Source organism: Pangasianodon hypophthalmus, chromosome 4, assembly GCF_027358585.1.
Source record: "Pangasianodon hypophthalmus isolate fPanHyp1 chromosome 4, fPanHyp1.pri, whole genome shotgun sequence".
Taxonomy (NCBI): domain Eukaryota; kingdom Metazoa; phylum Chordata; class Actinopteri; order Siluriformes; family Pangasiidae; genus Pangasianodon; species Pangasianodon hypophthalmus.
The window spans coordinates 5,854,818-5,867,317 of record NC_069713.1 but is presented as its reverse complement, the minus strand read 5'-3'; the positions used below and the strand labels follow the sequence as shown (position 1 = coordinate 5,867,317).

The 12,500-nt window shown below is 42.7% G+C and overlaps 2 protein-coding genes across 3 annotated transcripts in view; one reads left to right on the top strand and one right to left on the bottom strand.

Annotated features, from left to right (window-relative positions):
* tada1 (transcriptional adaptor 1) overlaps positions 1 to 4,822 on the top strand; it is a 7,453-nt gene extending 2,631 nt beyond the window's left edge. Inside the window, exons 3-8 of one of the 2 annotated variants that reach the window (XM_034303679.2) lie at positions 416 to 481; positions 655 to 752; positions 867 to 1,079; positions 1,335 to 1,486; positions 2,019 to 2,175; positions 4,188 to 4,822. In XM_034303679.2, coding sequence (XP_034159570.1) covers positions 416 to 481; positions 655 to 752; positions 867 to 1,079; positions 1,335 to 1,486; positions 2,019 to 2,175; positions 4,188 to 4,340 — 839 coding nt within the window. In that variant the 3' untranslated portion in view covers positions 4,341 to 4,822. Of the gene's footprint in view, positions 1 to 415; positions 482 to 651; positions 753 to 866; positions 1,080 to 1,334; positions 1,487 to 2,018; positions 2,176 to 4,187 lie in introns of both variants that reach the window. The other variant, XM_034303678.2, reaches the window with a different exon arrangement.
* A 928-nt stretch (positions 4,823 to 5,750) lies between these two features.
* LOC113547281 (transcription factor Jun) lies at positions 5,751 to 8,917 on the bottom strand. The gene is made up of 2 exons (XM_053233607.1): positions 7,720 to 8,917; positions 5,751 to 7,294 (listed from the first exon to the last, which is right to left on the bottom strand). The coding sequence occupies exon 1, from the start codon at positions 8,547 to 8,549 to the stop codon at positions 7,722 to 7,724; it is 828 nt and encodes a 275-aa protein (XP_053089582.1). The 5' UTR covers positions 8,550 to 8,917; the 3' UTR covers positions 5,751 to 7,294; positions 7,720 to 7,721.
* Positions 8,918 to 12,500: the final 3,583 nt, after the last annotated feature.

Sequence of the window (12,500 nt, the reverse complement as noted above, 5' to 3'; positions counted from 1 at the left end):
GTAGAGCACCGTGTCTTTAAGAATGATTGACAGGAGGCTCATCCAATCACAAACAAGTGTTCTGGACCAGAAACCACTTTTCCAAACTGGTTTTCTCACCAACTTAATAAACTTTTGCGAAGACCACGACTTGAATCATTGTTATTTATCATGTTCTACATATCTTCCACGTTATTTGTACAAGTATTGGTTTATTTATTTATTTATTTTCCAAATCGCCTACTGCACCTTTAATATAAACCTGTGAGCTGCTGTTAAGGAAAATTAATCAACACCTTCTGACCAATCAGAGTTTACACCGTCGTGGTAGAGGAGCATGATAAAATGGCCAGTGGATATAGGAACGTGGTTTATTTGTTTATTTATTTGTTTGTTTATTGCATTTCAGACATAATCATGTTTTTCTCTTTTGCAGTTCACATCCACAATGACTTCCTGCTGGCCATTCTTACACGCTGCCAGATTATTGTATCCACACCAGGTATGATTCAGAGTTTACTGCACATCGGCCAAACGCTGCTAGAAACTAAATATTTGGAGACTTTACTTTTCAAATTAGCTTTGTGTTTACTGTTCATGTAAGCCGAAAAAAAAAAAAAAAAAAGTGTGCGTGAATTTTGCTCATGTTTATTCACGGTTGTTTTTCTCCAGCAGAGGGTCCCGGGTCACTGCAGTGGTCCGGAGGTTCTGCCTCAAAGCCCGCCAAGCCGAAGGGCAAGAAGAAGTTTTCATCCGTGCGCCAGAAATTCGACGTAAGTCCTTTTTCCGACTCTCGTGCCATGAGCTTTTTTTGTTTTGCGCTCGTTAAGGTGGTGTGTGTGTGTGTGTGTGTGTGTGTGTGTGTGTGTGTGTGTGTCTCTGTGCAGCATCGCTTCCAGCCCCAGAACCCGCTGAGTGGAGCTCAGACGTTCAGCCCTCGCGAGGCCGGAGCGGAGGAGGAGGAGATGAAGCTCAGCGCTCACACACTCTTACTGCCCACGCGGGGGCAGCTGGAGGCCCGCATGATGGTGACCGCCTTCGAGATGGGCCTCGACAACGTCACCGAGGACGCCGTGAGCACTGTCGTGTGCGCTCTCGAGGTGTGTGTGTGTGTGTGTGTGTGTGTGTGTGTGTGATCACCAGCAGGGTCTGGTCATCGTTGATTGTTTTCCTGTAACAGCACAGTGTTTAATTCCTTACTTGTAGCATCATCTGGTTTGGAACAATCCAGCCAGCTGTGATATGCTTGTCATAGTCTCTGTATGTGTCTCGTATTCGAGAATAAAGATATGATAGTGTTTTTATTATTATTATTATTATTAATATTTGTGTTAACTATCGAACCTGTTGTTCAGGTGCATTTAAAAGACCTGATCACTGCGGTGGTGTCGCGGAGAAAAGCCTACCGGCTGAGAGAGGGACACTTCCAGTACGCCTTCGGCAGTGACGTCGCACCGCAGCCGTACCTCAAGAACAGCCTGGCTGCGTACCACACTGTCACAGAGTAGTGAGTCACGTCGCCGTCTTTAGCGTTTAGTGTCCTGAGACGGTCGGATTTTTCACATTCTACATCTTCTACATATTCACAGCCATAAATATATTAAAATTGCACGTTCTGCTTTGAGATGTCCACATCATTTTTGGCCATACAGTCTAGATTTCCTCCTTATCAGATACAAAGCATAAAGTTTTTTGTTTGTTTGTTTGTTTGTTTGTTTGTTTGTTTGTTTTTACCAGTACTGTTGTCATGGTTACAGTATGCACATCCCTTTGTGTAAACGTGTGTTTTATTTTCATCGTTTTTATAGTTATATACTTTTTCCCAGAACAGACACTTGTTGGAGATGCTTTTTTTTGTTGTTTTTCTTTGATTGGATCTTAAGTGATATTTTATTAGAGCTATATATAGTGATTGTGCGTGTGTGTGTGTGTGTGTGTGTGTGTGTAACGCTCCATGACAGCGATATTTCCTACACCATGTAGTGAGCACGTATAGTAAACCGGACTTAGTTGACAGTCGCGTATCCGTTTACCTGCAGCCCCCCTCCCAGTGCCTCGCTGCCGGCTGCTCCGCCCCCTCAGGTGTCTCCAGACGATGCAGAACAGCAGGCCGCTTTCCTATTGGCCTGCTCTGGCTCCAGTGCCCCCGCCCCCCTGCCTCCCATCAGCACGTACGATCTCCTGGAGGCTCTACAGGTGACATCTGAATCTCTGCAGCCCTCTGTTCTTACCACACTATCGGTTTATTCAGGCAGGAGTCAGTCTCTCGAGTGAAACTATAATCACAGCCAATCGATCAGATATTCACATCATGACCTTTTTCGCACTTACGTACATTTTATCAATGATATTTTTTTGATGTATTGTCATTCCCTAATGCCTTTGGCTATATTCACATAATATTTTAACAGAATAGAACAATTAGTTATATGACCATTGATTGAATTTTTCTGTGAGGAGAATGTGTTTATGTAACATTTAGGGAAGGAGTCTCCAGTGTCAGTGTTTTGTAACAGTCAGAGGTAAAGCTGTAAGTTTTCTGACATCTTCATTACAGAGGAATTGTTTGCTTGTTTTTTTGTCTTCAACATAAAGAGAGAGAAAAGAGAGGTTGGTGAGGGAAAGACTGTTTGTAGCTGCTGTAACGTAAGTGATAACAGGAATTCGTCACGTGAACGTTCCACAAAATTAAATGTAACTACAACCGGATAAAAGTCATTCTGTAACGAATAACAAAATGTAATCACTGGCAAATCGGGGATGTGCTTTTATAGGAAAATAATGTTACCTCTCGTAAAGCGATTATTTTCATATAACAGCACAACCTGGAGTGTTTTATTTCTTAATTATGCCACAGCGCAGCTGAACGCTCGATTCTGATTGGTCAGAAGGTCTGCATTCGTTTTGTATAACAGCACAGGTACTTCATGAACGATAGGTTAATGTTAATACACTTGTTGTAATACGTTATTGTTTCTATAGTAACAGCTCATACACAGGGACTTCTAAGGCAGACACTCCACATAATCTAAGTCTAATAATAAACAGATTTAAAAACATTTCGTTGTTTAACAGATTAAAAGCATATAATTGTGTTGTTGTGGTGCTGTTTTCTGTTAGGAGAAATTTAACACTTATGGAAAGAGCCTCAGTTGGAAGTGCTTTTTAACAGTTACGGTGCTTTGTAAAGTTTATCAGCTCAGGAACGTCTTCAGGACAGAGGAGTTTACGCTTTTTGGTTTGTCGGTAAAAGGACAAGCTGCGTGTTTAGAGAGAGAGAGAGAGAGAGAAGAAAGAGAAGAAAGAGAAGAGAGAGGCTGGTGAGGGAATGACCGTTTATCGCCGCTGTAACATAAGTGAGAACAGGAAATGACTTGTCTCTTAGATGTTCCACAACGTTAAATCTAACAATAAATTAAAATTAAACATTGTGATCTTTGGCAAATCACTGTGGCATAAGCGGAATAACACACTCCTGACCTCTGCTGTTATGTGTTGTATGAAAATAATAATACATTTTGAGTGGAGGGTTGTAGCGGCACTCTGCTTGCGCGTTGTACCGCATCACACCACCGGGACGTGCATTATTTTCATATAACAGCACATTCTGTTGTGTGTTATTTCTTACTTATCATATCTCACATCCTTAACTTACGATATATGTTTGGTTATATGAATGTTTTTTTAGAGACGTAAACACGTCTTCTTTTAAAAAAGTAAGAATAAACTGTAGGTGTGCGAGTTTGTTTTGCTTAATCTTACTTACCCACTTGACTAGCGACTTCACTCAGTATCCTAAGGCACTTTGTTATTCATAGTGTGTAATAATGCTTAGGTCGTATTTCTCACCATAAAATCCAAATGAGGCGCTTCAGCATGTGTTGTTAAGGAATACTCTTGAGTCTGCTTTCTCTAGAGTGTCTAAACAAAGTGCAAGGGCTGGGTTTATTTGCTTAATGTTGACCTTTTGCAAATTTTAGGTAGATTCCTCTCAAAGCTCTGTTGGAGAAGCCACAAAACATTACGAGCTGTAACATGGCGTGGAAATTCTGGTAGCAGAGAAGAGAAACGGTCGTCTACAGAATAAACGCGAGATTCCTTTGCGTTCAGGAGCACGTCACACTCGTGTCTGTCCTCTCCAGAACTGATTTTAACCCAAACCGTGTGTGTGTGTGTGTGTGTGTGTGTGTGTGTGTGTGTGTGGTCAGGTGCACCGCAGGGTGATGCCTTCTCACACCGTGTACGCTCTGAACATGGAGCGCATCCTCGCCCGGCTCTGGCACCCGAGTCACGAGGAGCTAGAGCAGGACAACATCCACAGGCAGCGGCTGGCCGCCAAGGAGGGCCTGTCACTCTGCTGAGGCGCCGCCCGTGTCCTTCAGTTACACCTTCAACTTCCTGTTTCTGCCCAAGGAGGACAACTGGACTGTATACGAGTGTCATTGTGGACAGATTCTCCTTTTAGAATAACAGTTTATTTAAATGGTTTATAGAAATTCGAATTGTGAATTTTGAATCTGTGTTGCACATAACAGCATAATTAAACACATCGACTCGGATCAGGAGATTGATTGATTTTTATAGACCATTTAATTAAACGAATTTGATCTCGCTGTCTTAAGTCTTCAATGCTCAGAATTGTTACTCATGGACCAGTTATGGTTTTACATAGCTAGTGTCCATGCTAACATTCTGGACAATTTATAATATCCGGCTGTATTTTGGTCCTTGTAGTGTGTTTGGCACTTTTGTAAATATTTGTTTATGAAGTGATTTTGCTACACATGTACCTTTTCATTGTAAAGGTCTGCAAATACAGGAAATAAAGCCCATCTCATGGTCAGTCCTTTTCCTTAATTAATCCCGCCCACAAGTCATCTCTCAACTGTTACATGACAGCGACCAGCATGGGAGAGCGAAGGTTAAGACGAGACGCGCTTCCTCCATGCTGCGTTACAGGGCAGCGTAACGCACTCGGAGGAAAGCGCTATCCGCCCTCTGCCGCATACATGACCTCACAGATGCCTGTGATTGGCCAGTGCTAGTGCTGTGATTGGCAGAGAGAGAGTAATGCCATCCTTTCCACTTAGCGAGCACGGTCACTTTTGCTCTCTTGGACTCCCGGTGGCGATATAGGGGCGAGCACTTTTCTGTCACGCCACCCAGGAGCCTTTATTCTTATTATTGTCGGCAAAAGAAATAAATATATAATTTCTTTAATCTGGCGTTTCCTTCTGGCCGATTCAAAGGCAGGCGTGATTATATTTTGGTACAAGTGACTTCCTTTCCAGCAAATCACCAGTCAGAATTCAGCCTTATTGCTTATGTCAGTTCCCCTTTTTACCCCAACCACAGAAACAAGTGACGACTTTCCTGCTCTCTCAGACTGGTGCATGAGCAAGAGCAAAACTGCATCAGCTTAGAACTGTACCATTTTATACACACTGTCTTGGTGTCGTTTTGTGGTCCATGTTTAGTAATTCTACCTCACTTTTTTTTTTTTTTTTTAAACGGTGAAAGGAATAAGAATTAGCAAGATGTCTGCACTACGATTGATTGATTGATTGATTGCTATAATCATGATCTATACCTAATACTGTAAAAAGTCAGGCAAGTTGTATTATGACTTGCATGTGAGCACACAATCCGCAACTTTATCTGTTCCACTTCCTGCTAGAAATATTTAGCAGTGCATCACACGACGTTGGGAGTGAGGAGAAAGGAGCTGGAGCTGTGAAAGCTCTCATTCTTTTCTAGCAGTTGTGCTGGTCAATCAGTATGCCATCTGATGAAGGTTTAGTTAGAACTCATTTGTAATTTTTGTAAAATATATATATATATATATATATACAATACTGTGCAAAAGTCTTTTTCTTTAGTACAAACTTTGTTATAGATGTTTATTTTCTGACTTCTACATTATTGATTCAGTACAAAAACCTTTTAGATTCCAAATATTAGTTTTCCAGCACAAAATGAAATGTTACAGAAAAATGTTTGTACGTCAGTAAAGAAAGCAGCAGATTCCATAAGAGACACTTTTCAGATAAAAACATAATGAAGGCTGCTGGGTTTCGCTGCAGAAATAAGAAGCGAGTCGACAGTCAAAGTCTCCAGAAGAACTGTGGCTGCTTCTGCAAGATGCTCAGTAACACTTCCAGCTCATTTCCTTATAAAACTGCACACACTGCACCTGAGATACTGTTTTTTTTTATTTAAAGTGAAGGATCGTCACACCAAATATTGACTTTGTTTCATTTATTACTGTTTACTGCTCTTTATAGTATTTTTTTAACGTAGAAACATTTAATTTCATTATTTTTGAAGGCATCTTTGCTCTACAGCATTTCTTTGCATGTGCCTAAGACTTTTGCACAGTACTGTATATATATGAAACTATAGTTACATGCTTGTTTAATGGCAGATCTATTGTATAAAGTTTTCATTTCTTTTACATTTAAAATTGTGTTGTGACCCGCATGCCCCATCAATACTATAGATAATGAATATCTGATATTGATGAAAAATTGACCATTCTGACTCCATTCCCAAAGTGTCATTTAATCTGCTTTCAAACCTAAAGAAATCTAACAGTTTCAAAATGTGTTTAAAAAAAAAACATACAAGCCTATTTTTCCTCCCCTAACTCTCCTGTGTGTCACATGCACGATCATAAAAAGTGGCTCCTCTTAAAATTCTACAGCATTTGCCTATTCACAATCATGTTAAATGTTAAATACACAAGTACGTTTTCGTTCCTTTTAAAAAGCTCTATTTATTTAATTGCACTGAAAGTGTGTAACAGTTGCTTTTGTACATGGAGCATCGTGTCACTGTTTAATCATCATACAGGAGGTGACCTGGGCAAAAAACAACCCCTTGTACAGGTTGATTGATAATATAAAATATGTTTACACATCATTTTTTTTGTACAATGTAGGACAAAGATTGTAGAAAACCTAAAAACAGTGCAAAACTCTATATTAGTAAAAAGATAAGTGGGGGGGAAAAAAAAGATGACATCACATGTTAATATGAAATTCATTCATTTATATTTATAAGTGCTTAATAGAGGTCAGGGTTGTGGCGAATCCGGAGTCTATCCCGGGAAAACCAGGCCTGAGGTGGGAATGCACCCTGGATTGGACACCATACACACACACATATACATCTAGGGCCAATTTAGAGTCACCAGCATATTTCTGTGAGGAAACTGGAAAAGCCGGAGGAAACCCGAGCTCAGGATCCGACCCCGGACCCTGTGAGGCGGCAACGATTCCGTCTGCGCCACCCACGAATACGTCTATAAAACAGTCTAGCACAAACAACTTCCTTTAGACACTGGAAGACGAGATTTTATAATAATAATAAAAAAAAAATCCACAGTGCAGTCTGATTGAAAGATTAAAGGAGCGGTATGTCATTTCAGACACCCCTGATGTCTAGGAGTGAAAATGTTGGAGTCTAACTCCGCATGCTGTGGAGAAACTACAGTACATGTGCAGAGCAAGGTGCATTATAGGGGGGAAAAAAAAAAAAAAAAAAAGGCAGATCCAGCTGGGGGTGGAACTCATTTCCGGACCAGAAAGAAATGTAAAAAAAAAATGTAAACGGAAGCTTGAAATGAAAGGAAAAAACTAGCATGGCATTTTTTTTTTTGAATGCAATCTTTCTAAGGTATTTTTGAAATCCTTACAGGTATTGACAAAAAAAAAAAAAAAAAAAAAAGACGAACCGCACCTTTAAAACTCTTTGACAGTCTGCAGTTGCTGGCTGAGGAGTTTGCAGCCGCTCTTGATGTGGTCCAGGAGCTGGTGTCTGAGCTGAGCGACCTGGTCTCTGAGCGTTTCGGCGGCGCCGCGCAGTTCTCCGTTCTCCCCCGTTAACCGGCTCACTCTCTCCTCCAGCCGCGCGAGCCGCTCCAGCTTCCGCTTCCGGCACTTGGAGGCGGCCACGCGGTTTCTCATGCGCTTCCTCTCGGCTTTGATCCTCTCCTGGTCCTCCATGTCGATGGGAGACAGCGGCGGCGTCTCGGGGACTTTCTGCGACTCGTCCTTGAGCGCCGGCGCGCAGCTGAACTGCGGAGGAGCGCACGGCGGCGCGTCGGTGTACGCGTCCCACGTGGGGTTCAGGTGCTCTGCGAACCCGGCGCAGGCGTGAGACGATGCCGTGGCTACAGGTGGCACATCTTCGGGGTTACTGGACATCCTCTGGTGGCACTGGAACTCCGCCAGGGCGAAGGCATCGTGCTCGTCCGCGGAGTGTTTTGGAGCGGGGAAAGCGCGCGCCGGACCGGAAGCCGGGGCTGTCGGAGCTAAGCCGTTGCAGGACTGGATGATGAGTCGCTCGAGCTCGGGGGAGGTGAGTTTGAGTAAATGGAGGTCTGGGGACGTGAGCGTGAGCGCGTCGGGCGCGTCGGCGAGGTTCAGGCTCATGTTGCGCGTCAGGGTTTCGTATCCGTTCCCTCCAGCCTCGCCGTGATGATGATGAAGATGATGATGATGAAGGTGATGATGATGGTGGTGGTTTAAAACCCCATCCAGAGCTTCATTATAAAACAAACCATCCATTTTTGCAAAGTTGAAAGGTGTGAAGTTTGTGCAGCGCGCGCGGGGAGATGTGATGAGATGTGATGAGATGTGATGTTCTGCGCGTAAAAACAAAACCAAACCCCGAACCCGCGCGCCGTAAAAAGTTCAAATGTTCAACCTTCAAACTGCATCCGATCATCAAAACAACACCAGCAGCAACTTTCCCTGGAAACTTTTCCTCCGTTTCGAGCACGATCCTGAAACATCTTCTCACTTCCGACGTGCAAACAAAGTTTTTTGGTGCCTTGTTTTTTTTTTTTTTTTTCCGGAGGCACGGCGCAGCTCGCGCACTGAAAATAAAGATGATGTCATGTCAAACAACACTCACTGGTCCACACGAGCGCGGTGGGCGGGGCCTCAGCTCTCAAAAACCACCGCCCACCGCAGTGCTTCATGGGATTAGGTAATGCGCTTATTCATTGAGCGGTGCACCTTGGGATTACGTATTGCACTGGAGGATCTGATTACTCGAGCTGCTCAAGATGCAGTGAAGGGAGACGTGTTTGCATCAGACGTGGTATAAATAAATAAATAATATAAAAAGTAGAGGAAGAAGAAGATAAAAAGGAGAGAGTGTGTGTTTGAGAAATGAGCTCCAGATGAAAGGGTGAAGAGTTGAAGGAGAAGTTTGTGTAAGATTAGAATAAAGCAGTGGGTGAAGTCTGAGGAACACCACGGAGTCAAAAGTAAGGTTAAAGTGGGCGGAAGAAAGACACAACACGACACATTGTTCCTTATCGTCGTGTCCAGATGACAGAATTGTGTAACGAGCTTTAATCCGTGTGTTTTGTCTGCTCCTATAACCCCGCCGTGTGGCATGAACGCTTCAGCAGTTGCCTCGGCTGCACGTCAACAAACACATGGAGGTATTTGGCACATTGAGGCGAAATCTCAGCTCGGAACATTTGAGCCAGGCTCTCGCTTACGGATCCTGCGTGAAACGCGATCACAGCTCCAGGGTTCCATCCCGAGCTCACGTGAACGTTTCACACTCTCTGGGTTTCCTCCGCGATCTCCGGTTTCCTCCCAACTACTCCAAAAACCACGCAGTAGCTGCGCTGGCGAATCTAAATTCCCCCTAGATGTGGATGTGTGTGTGTGTGTGTGTGTGTGTGTGAATCATGCCTCATGCAGAGAGCACTCCTACCTCACGCTCAGATTTCCCAGGATGCACTCCAGAGACACTGCAACCCGAGGATGAAGGAATGATGAATGATGAATGATGAATGGAATCACATTAAAAAAAAACATGAAAAAGCTGCATTTCATCACGTTATGCCCCGAAACTGGACACAAGATCACGTGAATAACGCGTGAGCACGCGCGAAAGAAATATTCACGTATGAAAAATCACATCCGCAAACTGAAAATGCGTGTCCTGTACGTGCCCGTAGATTCGCATGAAAAGAAATCAGTCCTGTAAAAATCGTGTGTGAAAATAAAGAAATAAATCATTAAAAAGTCTGACACTAAACTAATCAATCAATAAATAAATAAATAAATATATGTCGTAAAGAAATCGCACGTGAAAATAAATTCGCCGTGTAAAAAAAAAAACACGTGAAAATAAATTCATTGTGAAAAATTGCATGTAAAAATAAATGACTCGAAACTATATGTATTCATGAATCTTGTGAGAAAGCGAATGAATCACATGAAAAAAAATCACCTGTAAATAAATGAATCACACGAAAACTCACACGTGAAAATAAATGAATTGTGTGTAAAACTCACATAAAAATACAATATCCACATGAAAAAATACGTATGACACGTGAAAAATAAATGAATCTCAGATACATACAGCGATACAAACAGCAATACACACTGAGATACACACGGTGATACACACTGAGATACACACGGCGATACACACAGAGCTACACACGGCGATACACACAGAGATACACACAGAGCTACACACTAAGATACACACTAAGATACACACAGCTACACACGGTGATACACACTGAGATACACACGGCGATACACACAGAGCTACACACGGCGATACACACAGAGATACACACAGAGCTACACACTAAGATACACACTAAGATACACACAGCTACACACGGTGATACACACTGAGATACACACTGAGATACACACACAGATACACACTGAGATACATACGGCAATACACATTAAGATACACACAGAGCTACACACAGTGATACACACGGTGATACACACGGCGATACACACTGCGATACACACTGAGATACACACGGAGATACACACAGCTACACACGACGATACACACTGAGATACATACGGTGATACACAGATACACACTGAGATACATACGGTGATACACATTGAGATACACACAGAGCTACACACGGTGATACACACTGCGATACACACAGAGCTACACACGGCGATACACACGGTGATACACACGGTGATACACATGGCGATACACACTGCAATACACACCGAGATACACACAGAGCTACACACGGTGATACACACTGTGATACACACAGAGCTACACGCGGCAATACACACAGAGCTACACACTGAGATACACAAGGCGATACACACTGAGACACACACTGAGATACACACTGAGATGCACACAGTGATACACACACTTTCTCACGGCTCACACTCCTGCACTACAGGCTGCTACAGCGACTCTGTTCCTGTCTGACTGCACGTCTGTGATGAATCACTCTGATGAATCACTCTGATGAATCACTGAAACAACTCGCTGTTCAGAAACACCCACGACTTCATGTGCTGGCAGGTTTTATGAGATTCTGTAGATCAGCGTCCATCAAATGACTGAATGTAAAGAACACGTCTTCTTCACGTATAAAACACGTACGTCAACACCTCAGGATAACATCTGGCTGTTTGCTGGTTGATTTAAAATATTTGAAAGGAATTAGATTATAATAATGGTCTTGTGATTCAGTTTAAAATTGAATCACACAAAGATAAACACAGCGATACACAATGAGATACACACAGATAAACACAGCGATACACACGGAGATACACACAGAGATACACACAGAGATACACATGGTGATACACACAGCGATACACACGGAGATGCACAAAGAGATACACACAGAGATACACACAGCTATACACACGGAAATACACACAGAGATACACACAGAGATACACACGGCGATACACACGGTGATACACACAGAGATGCACAAAGAGATACACAAATAGATACACACAGCTATACACACGGAAATACACACAGAGATACACACGGCGATACACACAGAGATACACACAGAGAGATACACAGAGATATACACAGCGATACACACAGCAATACACACAGAGATAAACACAGAGATACACACAGCGATACACACAGCGATACACACAGCAATACACACAGAGATACACACAGCAATACACACAGAGATATACATAGCGATACACACAGCAATACACACAGAGATACACACAGCAATACACACAGAGATACACACGGAGATACACACAGAGATATACATAGCGATACACACAGCAATACACACAGAGATACACACAGAGATACACACAGAGTTACACACAGCAATACACACAGAGATACACACAGAGATACACACAGAGATATACACAGCAATACACACAGAGATACACACAGCAATACACACAGAGATACACACGGAGATACACACAGAGAGATACACAGAGATACACACAGCAATACACACAGCAATACACATGGTGATACACACAGAGATACACACAGCGATACACACAGAGATATACATAGCGATACACACAGCAATACACACAGAGATACACACAGAGTTACACACAGCAATACACACAGAGATACACACAGCAATACACACAGAGATACACACAGAGATACACACAGAGATATACACAGCAATACACACAGAGATACACACAGAGATATACACAGCAATACACACAGAG